The sequence below is a fragment of the Hypanus sabinus genome, chromosome 1 (assembly GCF_030144855.1).
Source record: "Hypanus sabinus isolate sHypSab1 chromosome 1, sHypSab1.hap1, whole genome shotgun sequence".
NCBI lineage: Eukaryota > Metazoa > Chordata > Chondrichthyes > Myliobatiformes > Dasyatidae > Hypanus > Hypanus sabinus.
Genome location: NC_082706.1, coordinates 10,776,079 through 10,798,860, shown reverse-complemented (window position 1 = coordinate 10,798,860; position 22,782 = coordinate 10,776,079). Strand labels below are relative to the sequence as shown.

General features: G+C 40.9%; 1 protein-coding gene and 1 long non-coding RNA gene across 3 annotated transcripts in view; one reads left to right on the top strand and one right to left on the bottom strand.

Annotated features, from left to right (window-relative positions):
• The window catches only part of LOC132391344 (uncharacterized), a 126,801-nt gene that overhangs the window by 96,859 nt on the left and 7,160 nt on the right, over positions 1–22,782 (bottom strand). For both annotated transcript variants that reach the window (XR_009511178.1, XR_009511177.1), the window contains exons 2-3: positions 10,095–10,161; positions 9,870–10,010 (exon numbers count right to left, since the gene is read on the bottom strand). This is a non-coding gene — a long non-coding RNA (uncharacterized LOC132391344). The remainder of the gene's footprint in view (positions 1–9,869; positions 10,011–10,094; positions 10,162–22,782) is intronic.
• The window catches only part of LOC132391339 (uncharacterized), a 77,252-nt gene that overhangs the window by 47,744 nt on the left and 6,726 nt on the right, over positions 1–22,782 (top strand). Inside the window, exons 6-15 of the mRNA XM_059964395.1 lie at positions 91–171; positions 902–1,014; positions 1,594–1,652; positions 2,579–2,668; positions 2,829–2,872; positions 3,864–4,039; positions 9,027–9,097; positions 12,844–12,989; positions 17,142–17,286; positions 18,738–18,881. Coding sequence (XP_059820378.1) covers positions 91–171; positions 902–1,014; positions 1,594–1,652; positions 2,579–2,668; positions 2,829–2,872; positions 3,864–4,039; positions 9,027–9,097; positions 12,844–12,989; positions 17,142–17,286; positions 18,738–18,881 — 1,069 coding nt within the window. The remainder of the gene's footprint in view (positions 1–90; positions 172–901; positions 1,015–1,593; positions 1,653–2,578; positions 2,669–2,828; positions 2,873–3,863; positions 4,040–9,026; positions 9,098–12,843; positions 12,990–17,141; positions 17,287–18,737; positions 18,882–22,782) is intronic.

Below are 22,782 nucleotides of genomic sequence, written 5' to 3'. Positions count from 1 at the left end.
TTAACAAACTTTATTAGATTAATTGCAAACCTCCAATACCTGCAATAAACTGAAAGTCTTTTTTCTTTTATTCTCTTTTTTATTCTTTAGTAATGAATTCAGTCAGATGATAGCTGAGGAATACCTGCAATTATTTGACTTCAGGGAGATGGGCCTCGATCAGGCACTAAGGTAGGGTGGGTCTTGGATATCTTACAAGATCCTCTGGGGTCGTCTATCGTGTCCGGTGCTCCTGATGCGGCCTCCCGTACATTCGGGGACTGCTTCATCAAGTGCCTCCATCCATCCGCCACAAGCGAGACTTCCTGGTCACCAAACATCTTAATTCTGACTCCCATTCCCATGCAGATGTAGCGGTCCAAGGACCTCTGTTGTGTCAAGATGAAGCCACCCTCAGGGTGGAGGAGCAACACCTTATATTCTGTCTGGGTACCCTCCAACCTGATGGTATGAATATTGACCTTCCAGTACACAAATTCCACCCCCTTCCTCTATTCCCCACTCATACCTTTCACCTCTTCTCATCTGCCTATCACTTTTCCCGGGTCCTCTCCTCCTTCCCTTTCCCATATGGTCCATCTCTCTTGTCAGATTCCTTCTTCTCCAGCTATTGACCTTTCACCTATCACCTTCTAGCTAACCTCTTTCCCCTCTCCCAACACTGCTTTTAATTCTGCATCTTCCCCCTTCCTTCTCAGTCCTGAAGAAGGGTCTCGGCCTGAAATAAACTGTTTATTCATTTTATGGATGCTGCCTGAACTGCAGAGTTCCTCCAGCATCTTGTGTGTTTTGCTTCTCCCAAATTGGATTCACTGAAATTTTATGTTGTACGTGAAAAGATTTTTGAAAATGTTAATAAGCTTTTAATGTCAATTATTTTTAATCACGATGTTGTCCACAGAAAATTCCTAATGGCATTTGCTTTGACTGGAGAGACTCAGGAACGGGAGCGAGTTTTACAACACTTCTCGAACCAATACCAGCACTGTAATCCGGACATTATTCATAGCAAAGGTATCAGAGACTCGGTGGGACAGCCTCACTACATGGTTTCCACATGCTTACAGACCGATATAACATGGCTGCCTGACTAGTAACATTTCCAGTACTTTTTGCCACCTTATTTTCATCTGATTAAAAACAAGCAGGCTAATGTACCCAGCTTTTTATTTGTGAATTGACAGAAATGGCAGTCGATCGGTCAAAGAGAAACTGAGAGTAAAATTGGCATTTAACCATGATGGTAATCAGGCCCAATTTATGGAGCTAACTCAAAATTTGGGAATGTATCTCCCAATATTAACTGAACGATGAATCACCTATACGTAACGCTTTCGAAGATGAGATTTGACTGAGTACATGATGGAAAACAATCGCTATCTCCAAGTTCACTCAGCACTAAAAGATCATTGTTCCAATTACTTCCTTTCTATCTTTATGCATTGTAGATGTGAAAAAGCAAAACCAAAAAAATTATTCAGTTGTCAATTGGTGTTCATTCTTCCTACCATGTCACATTTGAACATGGAATTAAACAGAACAATGACAGTAAAAAAGAGCTTGACTGATTTTATTTCTTGTTTTCTTTTGTAGATGCCGTTCACACCATAACCTGTGCACTTATGCTTTTAAATTCAGATCTTCATGGCAAAGTAAGTTTCCCAGCACTCAGGCTGTAGATATATGTATACATATGCATGTATGTGTGTGTATATGTGTATATATATATAATTGCAATGTGTGTATATTATTATTGACTTTTTGAGATACAGCACAGAATACTCATCTTTAGTCCTTCAAGCTACACCGCCCAGCAATCCCCCTGATTTAACCCTCGCCTAATCATGGGCCAAGTGGCAATAACCATTTAACCTGCCAACCGGTACGTCTTTGGAGGAAAGTGAGAGGAATTTGGAGCATCCAGAGGAAGCCCACGCAGTGACAGAGAAAAGAAAAAGGGGGGGGGGGGGGAGGTAATAAATAAATAAGTGATGGGGTAAGAAGGGGAGGGGGCATTAAAGGAAGTTAGAAAAATCAATGTTCATGCCATCAGGTCAGAGGCTACCCAGACGGAATATAAGGTGGTGTTCCTCCAACCTGAGTATGGCCTCATTTTGAACAACACCTTATATTCCGTCTGGGTAGCTTCCAACCTGATGGCATGAACACTGATTTCTCTAACTTCCATTAATGCCCCTCTTCCCCTTCTTACCCCATCCCTGATTTATTTATTATTCCCCCTCCCTTTTTTAAATTTTCTCTCTGTTGCTCCAGGTTTCAGCATCTGCTGCCTCTTTTGTCTCCATTTAGAAATGAAGATTTACAGAATAGAGGATTGGGGGTTGGGGGTGGCATGGTTACATAGTAGTTAGTGTAACACTACTACAGCACCAGTGACAGGTTCAACTCTGACGCTGTTTGTAAGGAATTTATATATTCTCCCTGTTACTCTTAGACAGGCACATGGGAAAAAGAAAAATGGAGAGCTATGTGGGAGGGAAGGGTTAGATTGATCTTACAGTAAATTAAAAGTACTATGTTCTATATTTCCTCACTGTTGGTATCTTTTGTTCTTTAGAATCTTGGCAAAAGTATGTCCAGTCAAGATTTCATAACTAACTTGGAAGGGATGAATGATGGGAAGGATTTTCCAAAAGATTTTCTTAAGGTAATGATTTAGATTACTTTTTTCTTCCTGACCTGCTGAGTTCCTCCAGCAGTTTGCTGCTTGCTCCAGATTTCAGCAACTAGTCTCCTGTGTTGTAAACTGCTTGCTCACTGGCTATCTCTGCTGAACTTCCAAATAATCTCCTGTTTCTGGTTTCCAGGGTCTGTACCATTCAATAAAAAGCAAGAAGCTCGAATGGGCTGTGTAAGTACCTAACAAAAAGCCCCAGGAACTGGAGCTATTTATTTCATAAAGCAAGTTACCTTGTCCAATTGGATACATGGAGAAAGTCAAAAGAGGGACATCATGTCTATACAGAAACTGTTGAAAGAAATTAGGTTTATACAGCCACCGATGAAGATCATCATAGTAGACAGTCACTCCACTGGCAAAAGACATCAGATCACTACAGAAGTGATCCATACAGGAGCTAGCAAGGAACCTCAGTTTCATAGAGAACGTAGTGATGGGTATCAGGTCCATGTACCTGTAGAGCCCAGATTGGAACGTCAGATCTCCACTCAGTTCAGTAAGGAACGTCAGGTGTAGATGGTGCCAGACATCAGATTTATGCAGAACTCAGGCATGAGTCTTTAACCTACAGCGAATCTCATAAGAGAAATCAAGTTGATATAAAAGGTGTTCAAGCCTTAATCCAGTGAAAGCCATAAGGTGATTAGGAGAGGATATCAGGCTTATACAGAACCAATCTAGATAGGGACAGGCAGATTAGTACAATCCAGCAAATACTGTAATTATGCATTTAATTAATGCATGATTGAATGCGGTAACAAATGACTTCCATTTTTGCACGTCCGTAAGTAGACTTTGTCCATAAATTGGAAAATACATAAGAATCACTCAGTATGGTAACTGTACCTCACAGTATGGTAAAGAATGGCACCAAAGCACATAAGATTGATAAGAAAGAACAATTACTAAAAGTGGAGAGCGGGGAACTAATGGTGCTGTACATAGTAATGAATGGTAAATCAAACTTTTGAATTTAATGTAGGGGTGTCTATAATCTGGCATTCTTAATCTGGGGATTGCCTGTAATATATTCTCAGAGCAATTGATTATGATGATCCTGATGGATCAAGAAGTAACAGATTGCATTCGCTATTATTAAAATATTCACCATACAGAACCAGATCAGATTAAAATCCGTCTTCTTTTTCGTTAATTATTCAAGAGATGAAGAAGAGCTGCAGAAATCCATCATGCCAATGTCAGAAGATACTACCAGTATAACAGGTGCGGCAGACAAAAGCAGCCCCTTCCTGGAAGTCCCACAAGATCACAAAGCTCCAACCTACAAGCAAGGATTTCTCAGCCGCAAGTTCCACGCGGACACTGATGGCAAAAAAAGTTAGTGATTTTTCCCTATCACTGTTCTATTTGGAAGAATCCCAGCACTGTCCACTACTATAGAAAGAGAAACAGTGAGGGAGAAGTAAGGAAGGACCTTGAGTTAATGTTGTAACTATAGTGCACTGAAGTGATAGTCCTTATGTTCTGCTCATGTCCGAAGGTTAGAATTGAACTCACCACTTCAGTCAATGTGTAACACTTCATGGCTGTGAAAAAAGGCGATGGAAACAACAGAGATCTCAAGCTTGGTGGAGGTTAAGAAAATTTGCACAAACATTCTACATAATGGAGGAAATTGTAAGCAGCTGTCAGAAACCAAAATGAGGCAAGGGTCAGAGAGTAAGAACAATAATTTTGCTATAGTTAGCACCAAGGTACACTGAATTTGTCATAGTGTCGATGAGGTATAACATACTATTGAGTTGGGTTAAATAATAAATAATTCAGCCAGGGGGTGCTGAATCTTTGGAACTCATTGTCAAAGATAGTTGTGGAGTCTAAGTCATTGGGTATATTTAAATTAGGGATTGATAGGTTCTTGATTAGTAAGGGCATCAAAAGTTACGGGGTGAAGGCAGGAGAACGGAGTTGAGAGGGTTAATAAATCACCCGTGATGGAATGGCAGCACATACTCAAAAGGCTAAATGGCCTAATTCAACAACTATGCCTTATGGGTAAGCTGCTTTCAGAGACCAAAATGGGACAAGAGGCAGAGAGGTAACAGTTATAAACATGTTGCTATAAATAGCACCAAAGTACAGTGTAGTTTACATAGTATAGGTGAGGTATAATGTACTATAGGGTTGGATCAAATTACGATAGAAATTTAAACATCACATGATAGATTTACCTCATGCAAGAATGCCACCTCTATTCCTATATAATTATCTGCCCCAGGTCTTCTGCAGAAACATTTGTTATCAGCAACAATTTGAAAGCTGCTTTTCCCAATTTGAAAACTGTCACTGCAGATGGCCAAACAAATTCACCTCTGAGGCCTCAAAGCTGCTGCCAAGGCAACTAGCACATAGCAATGGCCTACAAGTTACAGTGGAAGGATGTGGGTTCACCGGTGGTTGTATGCACAGTGATAGCTTGTTCTGCTCAGGGAGAGTGCAGTCAGAAAATAATTCCTTGCACGAACTTAGAGACGAATGTGACACAGCACTGTATGAGAAAGGTTGTAAAACTTTTAAGGGTGCAAGCCAAAATGTTTAAGGAGGACATGAGGGGGAACTTCTTCACTCAGAAGGTGGTGAGAGTGTGGGACGAGTTGCCAGTGGAAGCGGTGCATGCGAGTTCGATTTCAATCTTTAAGAGAAGTTCAGATAGGTGCATGGATGGGGAGGAGTATGAAGCGCTATGGTCTGGGTGTGGGTTGATGCACCAGGCAGAATAGCAGTTTGGTGTGGACTAGATGGGCCAAAGGGCCTGTCTGTGTGCTCTATGACTCTATTTTTAAGATGATGATCTGGAGAAAGTGCTAAATGTACTTTAATTGATATACATTTAGAATTCCTTGTAGGAATTAAAAGAAAGGAGTGGAATCTGTAAAAGTAATCAAATCATGCCACTAACTTATGACTTTAACTTTTAGATTCAGATGATTTCATTAAATAGAAGCACAGAAATCTCTCAGCCCTTTAAATTTGCTCCATCTTCCCATATGACTAGGGGTCAGTATTGGGACCACTACTCTTCACATTGTCAATGATTCAGATAATGGAATTGATGGCTTTGTGGCAAAGTTTGTGGATGATACAAAGGTAGGTGGAGGGGTAGGTAGTGCTGAGGAATCAATGCGATTGCAGCCGGACTTAGTCAAATTGGAAGAATGGGCAATGAAGTGGCAGATAGAAAGCAGCTTTGGGAAATGTATGATAATGCATTTTGGTAAAAGGAATAGTGCAGAATATTATCTAAGTGGGGAGAAAATTCAAACATCAGTGATGCAAAGGGACTTAGGAGTCTTCCTGCAAGACTCCCAGAAGGTTAATTTACAGGTTGAGTCTGCGGTAAAGAAGGCAAATGCAATGTTGCCATTTATTTCAAGGGGAATAGAATATAAAAGCAAATAGATGATGCTGAGGTTTTATAAGACACTGATCAGGCTGCACTTGGAGTATTGTCAACAGTTTTGGGCCCCATATCTCAGAAAAGATCTGTTGTCATTGGAGAAAGTCCAGAGGAGGTTCATAAGGATGATTCTGGGAATGAAGGGGTTAGCATATGAGGAGTATTTGCGAGCTTTGGGTCTATATTTACTAGAACTTAGAAGAATGCAGGTGGATCTCATTGAAACCTACCAAATGTTGAAAGGGCTAAATAAGGTGGCTGTGGAGAGGATATTTCTTATGGTAGGGCTATCCAGAACTAGATGGCACAGCCTTAAAATTAAGGGGTGGTCTTTTAGAACAGATGAAAGGAGGAATTTTGTTAGCCAGAAAGTGGTGAATCTGTGGAATGCTCTGCCACAGACTGAAGTGGAGGCCAAGTCCATGGGTATATTTAATGCAGAAGTTGATAGTTTCCTGATTGGTCAGGGCACCAAAGAATATGGTGAGAAGGAAGGTGTATGGAGTTGAGGGGATCAGCAATGCTAGAATGGCAGAGCTGACTTGATGGGCTGAATGGCTTAATTCTACTCCTATGTCTTATGGTCTCATGATACATCTACTTAACAGATCTTTGCCAACATCCTTTAGTGTTCCATTATTCTCCAATTGTTTCAACTTCAATCGCCATGATAAACAATGAGTTGAAATCTGTCATACAACACTCTCATTTCTGGGGTAGCTTAACACTTATTGAAAAGGGTTACATTGTGATCTATCAATCAATGAGAAGACATGCCTTTCAAAAATAGGAACTGCAGCATCACCTTCTAGGTGGAGAGGCTTTTGAGTTCCTGATATCCCAAGAGCAACACCATCTGGCACTTATGGTCAGTAATGGCGGTAAGATCAAGGGGGAGGATCCAGACAGAGACTGATATAACCAAGACCTCAGTGATGGAGCTGGTGGCAGATGATGACTCAACACAACGGCAGTGAAGGCAGAGGAAGGCTGCAGCAATGAAGGGTCCCCAGTTATCCTGCAATCCACCTTGTTCTTATCACTTGGGTTACTTATAACAGTGTCCAGCATAGTAAATGCCCCCAGAATCCAGGGCAATCCTATCGGACAGAGGAAAGCCCTGGGCAATCATCAGTGACTTGGGATATCTAATACATATTGCATATTTGCATAAAACATGCCTGATCTTATCCAAAAAAATAGCATTTTTCACTGCATTGGTTCATCTGAAAATTTGCTTGGGGATCTCCATGTACAATAATGTGAGAACATGTAAGGGTCATTGGGCAGGTATAGTGTCATCAAACAAAATGTCATCTACAGAATTCTTCCTTGCAGGTGAGATCCACAAACAGCATAAGACCTATCAAAGTCAAGCAGATTATGACTGGTTGGGTGAATGCTCTGTACATCAATGTTACTTTCAAGGATCTTCACCTTACATGTGCCTGTGTAGGAGAATCTGAGATGTCCATCTCATGAGATGGCACTATAGAGTAGTGGTTGGCGTAATGGTACTGCAGCACCAGTGATCACCCATTTCTGCCATCATCTGTAAGCAGTTTGTATGTTCTCTGTGTGGCCACATGGGATTCCTCCCACGTTCCAGATATGGGTCAGTGAGTTCTGGGCATGCTACGTTAGTGCCAGAAGTGCGGCAGCATTTGCTGGCAACCAAGCACACAAACGACATTTCACTGTGTTTCAATGCACATGTGACAAATAAAGCTACCGTAATCTTTTATCCATTAACTTCCGTACTGCATCTCCCCAAATCACATCTCTTGTGGTTTTCTCCTGTCACTCCCACTTCTGCCTCACCCATCCTCATCACAATGTCCTTAAGCTTTCAATCACCCTTCCTCAGAGGCCAACTGAATTCTTTCATTCATGCTACCATAGCCAAGGTAGCAGAGGGAGGACATCTCTGTGCTCAACACTGAGCCTCAGCTCTCATTTGTGAAAGAATTGTGAAACCACAGGATCTATATAAAACTGTGTGAGCTCTGATTCCAGATTCAGATTCAGATTTCATGTTCATTATTTATTGTATGTATGTAAAAACATACAGTGAAATACAAACGTACATCATTTGCGTCAACAACTAACACAACCTAAGGACAAGTGCCACCACACATTCCAGTGCTGACATAGCATGCCCATAGTACTCGGCAGGACAATACCAAACACAACAGAGAGCTAAAGAGAAGCACAGTTTTAACATAGAAACATAGAACATAGAAAACCTACAGCACAATACAGGCCCTTCGGCTCACAATGCTGTGCCGAACATGCTAGGGTTACCCACAGCCGTCTGTTTTTCTAAGCTTCATGTACCTATCCAGGAGTCTCTTAAAAGACCCAATCGTATTCGGCTCCACCACTGTCGCCGGCAGCCCATTCCATGCACTCACCATTCTGAGTAAAAAACTTACCCCTGGCATCTCCTCTGTACCTACTTCCAAGCACCTTAAAACCATGCCCTCTTGTGCTAGTCATTTCATCCCTGGGAAAAAGCCTCTGACTATCCACATGATCAATGCCTCTCATCATCTTGTACACCTCTATCAGGTCACCTCTCATCCTCCTTCGCTCCAAGGAGAAAAGGCCAAGTTCACTCAACCTATTCTCATAAGGCATGCCCACCCAATCAAGGCAACATCCTTGTAAATTTCCTCTGCACCCTTTCTATGGTTTCCACATCCTTCCTGTAGTGAGGCGACCAGAACTGAGCACAGTACTCCAAGTGGGGTCTGACCAGGGTCCTATACAGCTGCAACATTACCTCTTGGCTCCTAAACTCAAATCCACGATCGATGAAGGCCTCAATTTCATGTTCTCTATTTCAGTAAATTTGGCCTCAGTGATGCAGCCTATTTCTAATTCTTGCTTTCCTGTGATCCACAGCACCCTGGGGAAAGAGAAGCTGGAAAACCTTTTATGCTGTACTAAAGGGAACAATCATCTACCTGCTGAAGGTAATCTCTCGAATCTGGCCTTGAACAGCTCACAAACTGCTTTTCAGCCTGTGGCATTGATATTTCTGTTATTAATATTCTAAGTTCAATTCATAAACTCAAGATGTCCCACAGATGCTGGAAATCCACAGCAACACATACAAAATGCTGGAGGAACTCAGCAGGTCTGGCAGCATCTATAGAAATGAATAAACAGTTGAAATTTCGAGCCAAGACTCTTCATCGGTACACACACTCGGAGACCTGTACACCTGGCCCTTAATGCAAATATCTAATCAGCCAATCATGTGGCAGCAACTCAAAGCATGCAGACATGGTCAAGAGGCTCAGTTGTTATTCAGACCAGGCATGAGAATGGGGAAGAAATGTGATCTAAATGACTTTGATTGTGAAATGATTGTTGAGAGTCTCGGAAACCGCTGATCTGCTGGGAATTTCAAGGAAAACAGCCTTTAGTGTTTACAGAGAATGGTGCAAAAAAACAAAAAAAAATCCAGTGAGCAGCAGTTCTGTGGGCAAAAAAATGCTTTGTTAATAAGAGAGGTCAGAGGAGAATGGCCAAACTGGTTCAAGCTGACAGAATGGGGATAATATCTCAAATAACCATCAGTGGTGTGCAGAAGAGCATCTCTGAATACATAACACATCAAGTAATGAAGTGGATTGGCTACAGTACCAAAATACCATAAACATGCACCCAGTGGCCACTTTATTACGTACAGGAGGCATCTAATAAAGTTGCCGCTGAATCTAAGTTCAATTCACCACTTACTCATAACTCATTTCTTCTCAGAGTTTCATGTATGGAATTCTTCATCTTCTCTCACCACATTCTCATGGTAAACAAATTCCAAAAGGAGGAGTAAAACTGCATTCAAAATGTGATGGTTGGAAAAGAGAAGTCTCTTTTATTCTATTGAAAAAACATGAAACACAGAATTCAGTTGCAAGTTGTTAACATTTCTGAATTGTTAGATATGAATTATACCAAGCATACCCAAGTTTTCAGATTTAGTACTAGATCACTTCTGAGGCGACCTGGCCAGTTCTGATTTGCAAACCTCCTACGGGAAAAGAAACCAGCCTCGGGTCAAATGACAGAGCAGAATTGATCGGCCAAATGGCCTAATTTTACCCCTGTGTCTTTAAAGTCATGGTAAAAATAACAAAATGGGAACACTGTCCCTCTATGCAAGCTTTTCTTTCTATGAATCTACAAGGATATTAATCATTCCCTCACATACACTATTATGTCAATGGGGCTTTGATCAGATTTTAACTGAGGCCTAATTTCAACATGGCAGACTCAGAAAGGCTGCAGGTGCTGATGGTCTCAACCCAAAACATCAACTGTTCATTTTCCTCTATAGACTGACCCACTGGGTTCCTCCAGCATTTTGTGTGATGCTACAATGCGGCAGGGGTAGGTTTGCATCTGCTTTTAACCCAATGGGTGCCATTTTAGCAATTCTAAAACCTTTAATGAACTTAGGGAATGAGAACATTGAAATATCTGGCCAGTCATGAGCCCGATCAAACTGAACGTGTTCGTCTCTAGTGGTCAAAGTTGGACATTTCCTGTTTTTGCTGCCCTATGTGAAATAAGGAGCCTTCAGTACTGGAGCATTCTGTTAGCACCACCTAGTGTCCTTTCATTGAGCTACAGATAAAGAGTGAAGAAAAATTTAGGAATATATTGGAACTCAGAAGCTTTTCAACAAATTTGAAGCCCAGGAATGGAAAAGCCGACAGAAAGTGTCAATGTAGCCCAGTCCATCACGAGCAAAGTCCTCCCCACCACTGAGCACATTCTCATGGAGTGCTGCCACAAGAAAGCAACATCCCTCATCAAGAACCTCAGCCATCCAGCTCATGCCCTCGTCACGCTATTACCATCAGGCAGGAGGTACAAGTGTTTTAGGTCCCACACCACTAGGTTCAGGAACAATTGTTACCCTACAACCATCAACCTTCAGAACCAGCGTGGATAACTTCACTCACCTCATTCTGAACTGATTTCACAACCTACAGACTCACTGTCGAGGACTCGACAACTCATGTTCTCAGTATTATTTATTTTTGATTTGCACATTTTGTCTTCTTTTGCACATTGCTTGTTTGTCAGTCTTTGTTTTTTATTTCTTTATTTTACTGTGAGTGCCCGCAAGAAAATGAATCTCAAGGTAGTATTTGATCACATATACATATATTGATCATTATTTATTTTGACGTTAATTTTGATTGTACTAAACTTCACACAGTGTTGGATCATTGAGAGGTGCTGACAGACCTCTACCCTTCCATCATTATTTTTAATTTAACAGTAAGTTCAATATATTTTAATATCATATTTCAGAAATGAAGCTGAATCAGTAGTAATATGTGTGGATCTTTTAAACTGAACCAGAAGACCGTCAGGAGATACATACTATAGATCTTATACCTGTCTTTCCCATGTTACTAACACAAATTTGTAGTCCACTTAAACTAATTTACCATGAGCATTACAAAATAGTAGAACAAAATAGTACTGTTTTGAACCATATTTTCTCCAACAGTTTTAATATACTTCCTTTTCATAAGGGAATTTAAGCACTAAATAATTCTAAAAAACTGAAACACAAAACTTAAAGGCATGGTCAATGGGATAATAATAAAGTTCAAAGTAAACTTATTATCAAAGTACATATATGTTACCATTTACTACCTTGGGATTCATTTTATTGCAAGCATTTAAAGTAAAAAAGAAATACCATAGAATTTTACAAAACAATAAACTATAGATGAATAGTCAAAGACTGGCAAACAACCAACATGCAAAAGAAGATAAACTGTGCAAATAGAGGTATTACTGGAAGCATGAGGTATAAAATGTCCTTGAAAGTGAGTCTAGGTCATAGAATCAGATAGAGTAGGGGTGACTGAAGTTATTGGTTCAGGAATCTGATGGTTGTAGGGTAATAACTGTTCTTGAACCTGGTTCTGTGAGACCTATGGCTTCTGCACCTCCTACCCAATAGTAGTAGTGAGAAGAGAGCATGGCCTGGATGGTGGGGGTCCTTAATGATGGATGCTGTTTTCTTGTGGCAGCACTCCATTTAAATGTGTTCAATGGTGGGGTGGGCTTGGCCTGTGATAAGGTAGTCTGTATACACCAATCTATCGACCTTTCCATTCCTGGGTTTCAAACTTATTAAAAAGCTCCTAAGTTACAGTTTATTACTGTAGCTTTCTCAAGGACACTATGTGGAGCTAACAGAATGTCCCAGTACTGAAGGCTATGTACTTCACATAGGGCAGACCCTTCTCAGTCTGAAACTTCGACTCTTTGCTCCTCTCCATAGATGTTGCCTGATCTACTGAGTTCCTCCAGCAATCTGCATGTGTTAACAGGGGTTCCCAACCCTTTTTGGGCCCCTAGTTGTGAATCCCTGCTCTAGAGTAACAATAAATCTCACTGATCCAGTGGGGCAAACAGGGATCAGGTAGGATCTGACCACTCTGAAAGTATGTTGAGGAATGCCAGCTAACTCTAGAAAAGCTGTAAAATTAAACCAGTAAAGGAGATTCTGGGTTTAAAAGCTAATCCTTAAAACTCCATCACATCCACATTGCAATACTTTGTCATTAAGTGTGAGTTGATAGAATCTAAAGTTGCATCTATCTTGGTTCTGCTGTCAAGGTGTTCTCATCTACTCTCAGTTCTAGTAACATCATGAAATGCATTATTACATTACTCTTGCCAGGATGAGTACAGGCCTGATAAGCAGTCATCAGAGGAGGCGATCAGCATTCACCACTCACTGGCGATCAAAGCTGCTGAATATAACAAGCGCCCTCATGTTTTCCGTCTGCAGACAGCTGACTGGCGAATCTTCCTATTCCAGGCTCAGTAAGTATCATATAAGTTTTGCTGTGACAAAAACGCTGGGTGAATCCCAGTACCTTCGACACTCCTCTCCCAGAGCACCCTAATGTCCTCTTAGTTATTATTAATTATTGTGGAAATAAACTCCAATAAGTCTAAATGTCCAAAGTGAGTTCAAATGTGCAGCTTAATAGTTGAATAATTTTGGTTTCTATGCTTAAATATTAGCTTTATTTGTTACATATGACATCAAAATATCGAAGCATACAGTGAAATGAAAAAGGATCTAATGCTTTCCCGGCGTATATGATGAAATGTATACAGTGAAATGTGTTGTTTTCCTCAATGGCCAACACGTTCTGAATATGTGCTGGGGGGCAACATAGCGCCAACATAGCATACCCACAATTAACTAATCTTTACTAACCCTTTAAAGTGGTTCAAAGTTCAAAGTAAATTTATTATCAAAGTACATATATGTATTTACACATACGTTATGTTGGGTGACACGGTAGCGTAATGGTTACCACAACGCTTTACAGTACAGGCGACCCGGGTTCAATTCCCGCCACTGTCTGTTGGTACATTTTCCCTGTGACAACGTGGGTTTCCTCCAGGTACTCTGGTTTCCTCCCACAGTCCAAGGACTTACTGGTTAATTGGTCATTGAAAATTATCCTGTGATTAGGTGATGATTAAATTGAGGGATTGCTGAGTGACACAACTCGAAGGGCCAGAAGGGGCTATTCCATGCTGTATCGCAATAAAAATCAATTTAAAAGATACAACCCTGAGATTCATTTTCTTGTGGACATACACAATAAATGAAGTCAATGATTGCACCCAACAGATGGATGGATGTGCAAAAGACAATAAACTGTGCAAATACAAAAGACAGATAAAATGATAGATATATAGATAAGTAACTAAGTAAATAAGCAAGCAATAAATGTTGAGAATATGAGATGAAGAATCTTTGAAAGTGGGTCCATAAGTTGTGGGAACAGTTCAATGATGGGGTGAGTGAAGTTATCCCCTCTGATTCAAGAGCCTGATGGCTAAAGGGTAATAACAGCTCCTGAACCCAGTGGTAGCATTACATACAGGTTAGTTTGTTAATTGGTCACATGGGTGGTACGGGCTCAGTTACCATACTGTATCTCTAAAACAAAGTGGGAGTAAATTGGAGCATCTGGAGGAAACCCACAGAGTCACAGGGAGAACGTACAAACTCCTTATAAACAGTGGCGGGAATTGAACAACTCTCTGGCACTGTAAAGCGTTACACTAGTTACTGCCGTAACCCCACTTTTATGAATCCTTATGACCAAGAAGGAGATCATTTTGACCCATCGAGTGATACTGTTCCACAACTTATTTTGTCCCGTAACCTATTCTCTCCACGTTCCCTTCATCTACTCCCGGATTGTCAGAGTCAGGTTTATTATCACCGGCATGTGTCGTGAAATTTGTAGCAGTACAGTGCCCTACGTAAGATGTACTGTAATTAGGTTTCCACCCACATTCCAACCAGTTGGTAGGTTAATCGGTTACATAGGTGTAACTGGGCAGCACAGATGCATTGGGCCAGAACAGCCTGTTACTGTGCTGTATCTCTAATTTTTTTAAAAATAAAACATTATAAGCATCTTCTGGACAAATACATGGTGTTGCACTTTTGTAAGTCAAATGCAAACTGAAAGAATACAGTAAATTGCTAGATCCTTAGGAGCATTGATGTACACAGGATTCATGGGGTAAAATCCATAGTTCCCCGGAAATGGCAACACAAGTGGATATAGCATACTGTATAGTTACCTTTATTTGCCAGGATATTAAGTATATAAGTTGGCAAAATATGTTGCATCTAGGTAAAATTTTTGTAGTACAGGTAGTCCCCGAGTTACGAATGTCCGACTTAACTCGTACTTTCGAACTGAGGAAGGAGAACACCGTCCGCCATTTTAAGTCGTTGCCATTGACACTGTGTTGAGTGTTTAACTTTGTATTTGGCTTAAATTCTTCTTAGTAAGATTCACTCTGACCTTGCCCCCCCCCCCCCCCCATTCCGGTCAGCTGGTGGCACAGTGAGAACGCCGGGCTCGAGTTCGATCCAGTGACAGACCGCTCCCGTGCCGGGTTGATGTCGAGCTCGAAACTCGACCTCGTAAAAAAAAAACACTGCCACCTCCATTTTAAATTCCTACGTGGAATATTGTGGAGGATCAAATACCCAAATCCAGCACAGCCCCCACTTGTCCCATTTAGCCTGTCTCAGTGCGGTGGAGTTTAGGAGCCAGGGAATTCAGTGCCGTGGTCATTAGGACCCAGCGGTGCTCGGGACCCACCGCCCGCAGTGTTTCTGTTCCATTGATGGGAAGCGATCGTGATTGAAAATAAAGTGGAAATAATAAAGCGTTTGGAAAGAGGTGAAATGCCATCCGTCATTGGAAAAGCGTTAGGCTACAGTCAGTCAATGATCGGAACAATTTTAAAGGATAACGGATAAAGTGAGAATAATGGAGCATGTGAAAGGCCCTGCCCCGATGAAAGCTACAATTATTACTAAGCAATGCAGTGGTTTAATTATTTTATTGGAATACATATGTTTCTTGTGTTTTATATGCATAGAAAGGTAAAATATATACTATATACTAAGACAAACATTTGACTAACTGATGCTAAATAATACCAGATGTACTTCTTCCGACTTACGTACAAACCCGACTTAAAGACGGACTCAGGAACGGAACTCGTACATAACCCGGGGACTGCCTGTATTGTGTATAGCTCAGGTTTATGGTTACCAGCGACGCAGGTTCAATTCCTGCTGCTGCCTGTAAGGAGTTTGTATGTTCTCCCCGTGCTTGTGTGGTTTTCCTCCCACACTCCAAGGATGTACTGGTTGGCAGATTAATTGGTCATTGTAGATTGTCCTGTGATTAGGCTAGCATTGCTGGGCAGCGCAGTTCGAAACTATCTCAATAAATAAATTGTAGGAGGGATGTGGAAGGTTTAAGAGAGGCACACCAGGATGTTCATGGATTAGAGAGTATTAGCTATAAGAAGAAGTTAGACAAACTTGGATTGCTTTCTCTAGAGTATAGGAGAAGGAGGGGTTATAAATGTTTAAAATTATGGGAAGCATAAATTGGGTAGAGAGTAAGAGTCTTTTCCCTGGGTGGAAGTGCCAGATACAGAAGGCCATTCATTTAAGGTGAGAGGGGAAAAGTTTAAGGATATTTGCACTGAAATATTTCATATAAAGAGTGATGGGTGTCTGGAACATACTGCCAATGGAAGTGGTGGAATCAGGTATGATCGAAGCACTTAATTGTCATTTGGGTATGTGTAGACCCAAAGGATTGGCTTAAATTAGCGTCAAGGACAACATAGATATTGTGGGCCGAAAGGCCTCTTCATGTGATGTACTGTTCTGTTCTTTCAAACTAGTAAATTCCTTGGTTAGTCATAATGAATCAGTTTTCAGAAGCAGTTTTATTTCTCAGTGAAATTAATAATCACTAAGAATAAATGAGTATTTCTTTAAATATTTATCACTGTTTATAAACCACCAAAACTATTGATTTTATTTTCCAATTAACCTTAGCTATCTATCCTCATAACTATGAAACTTGGCTTTTCACAACTATAAATGTTAAAGTGTAGTTTTAGGCATGGGTGTGTTAACTCTTAAGTTCAAGGTAAAATTCTATCTTACTGTGAGCATTTACTGTGAAATTATTCATTAATCACATTTTATTACAAAATATCTGAAATAAAAACTTCACTGGTTGATTCAAACACATTTTAGGAGATGATCTTGAATGCTTTCTATAAAATTAGTAATTCCATCACCCAGAGTTTACAACAGGAGTTAAGTGCCTGGTAAGAGAAGAATTATGGAAACTATGAGTATTGATTTCCAGGGATGATATCAACGAGCATTTCCCATCTCTGGAAAACACAAGCCAGGGTGTTGTTCATTATGAACTCTAGCATAATGCATAAGCACAATATTTCAAAACATGCTTGCAGCAAATTGTGGACCTGCTGAGTAAGTCGTACCACCAGTTTTACAGTTTCCTTCAGGCCTGAAATTTACTTTGAAAGTGATTATATTTCAATTACTCAAAGTACTTCAATAATTACACTGCCTTTCTGTCATCCCAATAGAAGTGCCGAACAGATGTATTCCTGGATAACCCGCATCAATCTTGTGGCCGCTATGTTTTCCTCACCGCCATTCCCAGCAGCTATTGGATCAAAGAGGAAGTTCAGTCGTCCAATTTATCCAGCCACTGCCTCTAAACAGTCAGAGGTACAGTCCTATGTGCATTGATATAATTTAGTTTTAGTGTATTATTATTACCAAAGTATTTCTTTCCTAAGAAAATAACAAAATATCAAAAGCCTAATAGTTCTCTGAGATCTTGTAAAAGCTAGTGGTGAGGTTGAAGATACATCTCTACCAAAGGAGGTGTAAGGCACTCCTTTCCTCCGCTAGCCTGCAGCTCACCCTTGGGCAAGGTGATAGGTGTACTTAGCACAAAGAGAGACCAATCAGGATATATTCTTTCTCTCCCCCTTTCCCTCTCTCTCCCCCTCCCCCCTCTCTCTTCCCTCCCCCCTCTCTCTCTCTCCCCCCCCTCTTTCTCCTTCTCTTCTCTCCTCCCCCCCACTCGCTTGCTCTCAAAAACATCAATTTCCGGGGTATTGTATATAATTTGCGAGTGTCAGGGAGCTGTTATCAATATGTGGGAGACTCCCGGAACTTCTGGGAGAGGTGGGATGTCTGTGGTATAAGTGCAGGTTGATGAGACAAGGCAGAGTAACAGTTTGGCATGGACTAGATGGGCCAAAGGGCCTGATTCTGTGCTGTAATGCTCTGTGATTATGACTAAATAGTCTGTGTTATCAGGTACAACAACAATGATTAAGAGGATTTTAAATGGGCAGGGGAGGGAGGGATACAGACCAGGGTGCAGTAACTGATACATTGCTCAGACAAATTACATCAGTTGAAATTGGCATCATTGTTAGCACAGATATTGTGGGTTGAGGGGCCTGTTATTGTGCTGTACTGTTCTGTGTAATCATCTCACCAGCCTATGTCATGAAATTTGTTTAATTAAATAAATAGTTCAATTAAATAAGTAGTGCAAAAAAAGGAATAAAGAAATAAAAAAAGTAGCAAGGTAGTGTTCATGGGTTCAATGTCCATTCAGAAATCGGATGGCAGAGGGGAAGAAGCTGTTCCTGAATCATTGAGTGTGTGCCTTCAGGCTCCTGTACCTCCTTCCTGATGGTAGCAATGAGAAGAGGGCACATCCTGGATGATGGGGGCTCTTAGTGATAGATGTTGCCTTTTTGAGGCATCGCTCCTTTGAAGATATAGAAAGGCTAATTTCTAAGACAGAGAAGTAAAGGCAAGTCAAACTGCATTGTACTTCTCTGTGCCTGCTACTCTATCTTCTGCATTTTGTTTATTTGTCCTTTTGTACTGCCTCAATGTACTTATGTATGGTATGATCTATCTAGATGACCTGCAAACTGTTTCTTGGTACCTGTGACAATAATATTTTAATAACCAAAGGGACTTACAGTTACTGAGTTGAATAAGGATGCGTATTTTAGATTGGCTACAAATAACAGGGGAGCACGATTGGACAGAAGGCTACCTTCTAAATAAGACACCTGCTAGTGGGCTTCAATTAACCTGATGCTCCAATCTCTTGACATCTCTACAATAAACTTCATGCTTTGTTTCAGGAGGCACAGCTTGAATCCCATGATTCCATGTTGCAGTCGATTTTAGACGATCTTGATGATCATCAACTGAATGTTCCTGACAAGAAGAGCAAAGCAAAGGAGTTTGAGGAGTACAAGTTGAAGCAGGAGTATTTTGAATACGAGGTACAAAGTTCAAAGTACATTTATTATCAAAGAATGTATACTATATACCGGTGCAGTGGCATCCGCACTGGACTTCAAGGCAAGAGGTTCAAATCCATCTGGCTCCTTGCACGCTTTTCATCCATGCTGGATTGAACAACTAGCTAGCAACTCAGGCTCATAAAAAAAAAACAGACAAAACTGCTAAAGAAACGGCAAGGTTGCCGCCCAATATGCCACAGGGCATGGAAAGAAACAACAACAATTTATACTATATACAACCTTCAGATGTGTCTCCTTACAGGCAGCCACAAAACAAAGAAACCCAGTAGAACGCATTAAATAAAGAAAACCGTCAAACACGTAATGTACAGGGGAAAAACAAGTGGTGCAAACAATAAAGGTAAACAAATAGATTTCAGAAGAGAAGATCACAAAAGTGAGTTTGCAGCCATGAAGCCGATTTCGGAGCCTGATAGTTGCAGGCCACACCGTCAGGTCAGCACAGAGATGAGTAAACTGAACACCAGCCTGTCCCTCTCCTGTAGCCCTGACACCCTGACCTTTTCACTTAAATCAACCAAATCTCAGCTCATTCCTTGCTCTGAAGCTCCGACTCTGCCGCTTTGATTTAAAAATACTGTATACATAGCAGATCTTTGATTTGCCGAATATGTTTACACTAATGAAGGTGACTTGCTAAAACTGCCATAATCTTCACGCCTTCTAGAGCGACAACCCAGATTGTGTAGGATTGTGTGATCTCACAGAGGAAGGTCATGCATTTAGTGCCAGTGTTCCAGGTTCTGAGCAGTTGCATACTGATTTTCCAAATTTAAAGCTCCTTTTTTTTTGAAACTTAATGTGCTCCAGGACTTGACCCCTTTAAATGCAAGCACTGTAGCTGAAAGCTAGAGCAACACGTACAAAATGCTGGGGGAGCTCAGCAGGTAAGGCAGAATCTATGGAGAGGAATAAACGGTCGACATTTTTGACTGAGACCCTTCTTCCGGATTGGAAAGAAAGAGGGAAGAAGCCAGGATAAGAAGATGGTGGGGAGGGGGAGGATAAAGTGAGAAGCCGGAAGGCGCTAGGTGGAAAATGTAAAAGGCTTTAGAATATGGAAGCTGAAAGAAGAGGAGAGTGGCCTTGCGAGAAAGCGAATGAGGGGGACCAGAGGGAAGTGAAGAGAAGAGAAAGGGTAAGAGAGGAGCCAGAATGGGGAATGGAGAAAGGGACTAATTACTGGAAGCCAGAGAAATCTATGTTCATGACATCCGGAATATGTGTTGCTTCTCCAACCTGAGGCTGCCCTCATTGTGGCAGTAGAGGAGGCCATGGACCGACATGTCGGAATGGGGTTGGAGAGTGGAATTAAAATGGTTCTCCAATCTACAATGAGTAGATGTAGTGGAGATCGTACAGGAAACACTGGGTTCAGTAGCTATATCCGTCAGACTTGAATGCTGGCATGCCGATGTTCTGAAATAAAGATGCACAAACTTCGGTAGCACATTAAGTGCCAGCAGAGTTGGGTGAAGATGAATTGAGAGGAGAGAGTATTTCATTCACTGCACCAAACAGTCCACGTTGTCACTTTATAATTTTTTAAAGATTATTATAATTTGGCCAGAGTATATAAAAATAGAAAATGAGCTTTTTTTTTAAGTAATTACAGTAATAAATTTAGAACTCATAAAGTGGGACACAATTGAATAGGAAGCAATAATTCTGAAAAGTTATGAAGATTCTCAGGAAGAGAACCCATCTTATCATCAGCAAATTCTAGGTTTCAAGAATGATGCTTGGCTTTGATATTATTAGAGCTGTGAAAGGAGAGACTAAACAACCAAAAGACCCATCCACTAACCACAGCCAGCACTTACTGTTGTCCATAATACTCCAGAATATGTGGATCCCAGATTGGCCTGTACAGTCACCTGAGAACCCATTCATAGACAACATACTCAATGCGAGTGATTACATTACTTATGAAAGCTATTAACTAACTAAAGTAGCAATTTTCACAATAATAACAATGATTTCAGGAAAACTATTTGATTGTTTACTACTGAGAGAAGAGAAAGTCCAAAGAAATTGAGACACTAGTATGGAAAGTAACTAAAATGAAGACTTGTGAGGTGTTTTTTGATAGCAGGGAAATGGCCTTGTTAGTGAAACTAGCTTAGGGTTCACAGTTGGCATAACTTTGTATCCGAAACATCAGCAGCAAAGTAGAAGGGAAAAAACATTCAGGTACAATTTAATAGAGAAAGTGGAAGTGAAAGTGAAGCTAAATCTAGCGATGGAGACTGAAAAATGTAAGAGACTGATGGAAGCTGAGTGTCAAAAAAGTATTTAAGGAAAGGGGTGCAGAGAAGTCTGTTGTTAGAGAAATAGCAGACTATTGTATTAGAGACGTCTAAATTTGAAGTATCATATAAAATTCTACGAGGGAAGTACAGGATTAAGACTAAACCCACTTCTCCAGGTGTCAGTCCTGAAACTTGTATTTACAGAACATCAACTACTTACTAAATGCACTAAGAGCTTCAGTCTTCGGTGCACTTTTAAGAAAGAAGCTTTAGTCCCAACCACAGTTTGGGAGTATTTTCTTTCCTCAACTTCATTCCATTCAAACTGAAATCATAGATTAAGAGTGAAAGGTGGGAAGTTTAAGGGGAACACAAGAGGAGACTTTTTCACTCAGAGGGTCGTGAGAATATAGAATGAGCTGCTATTGTAAGTGGTGCACGTGAGCTTGATTTCAACAGTTGACAGGTTTGGATAGGTACATGGATAGTAGTGGTATGGAGGGCTATGGGCCTGGTGTAGGCAGCTTAAATGGTTTCAGCAAGGATTAGATGGGCCGAAGGGTCTGTTTCTATGTTGTACTTCTCTATGACTCTATTCCTCCTAATTATTATCTTAAATAAGACCATAAGACACAAGAGCAGAAATTAGGCCATTTACCCATCAATTCTACTGTGCCATTTGATCATGGTTGATTTATTTTCCCTCTCAACCTCATTCTCCTGCCTTCGCTCCATAACCTTTGATACTCTTACTAATCAAGAACATATTAACCTCTGCTTTTAATACACCTGATGAGTTGGCCTCCACACTGTCTGTAAGGAGTTTGTACTCTCTCCCTGTGACTGCGTGGGTTTCCTCTGAGTGCTCTGATTTCCTCCCACGTTCCAAAGATGTACAGGTTAAGGTTAGTAGGTTATGGGTGCGCTATGTTGGTGCCGGCAGTGTGAGCTGCCCAGCACGTTCCCCGTTCTGCATTGGTCATTGACACAAGCTACAAGTTTCACTGTATGTTTCAGTATATATGTGACAATGAAAGCTAATCCTTGATCATTTAAGAAAGGGTGATGAATGTTAATTTAATCATTGCTGGAGGATTCAGGGAGATGAATGAGAATTGTAGACAGGTAAAAAAATGTGCTGGGGGAAAATAAATTGGCAGATGCCAAAGATAGTTATGTAAACGAGGATGCTAGAAATACTCAGCTGATCAGGTAGCATCAGTATAGAAATAAAATCTGAATTATTTTACAGATGACCTCATATCAGAACCACATGAAGTAGTTAATCTTCCAAGGGGTAGCAACTGTTTGCTTTGTGTTTAGCATGGAGAATGGGGGAGAAACTGGAGAATTGGGGAAACCAGGATAGGGAAGACTGGATGGTGGTGGGGGGGGGGGAGTTTGGTTTGCATTTGATAGACTTTGAATCCTCAGATCATCTCTGCACCTGCTCCAGCATTATCAAACCCTTCCTCCAGTGTGGAAATCAAAGCTGTACATAGATACTCTTGTGCGATGCACTATCTGCAATCTATAACACACACAAGAGGTTCTGCAGATGCTGGAAATCCAGAGTAAAACTCAATTCGCTACATGGCAGGGTTAGG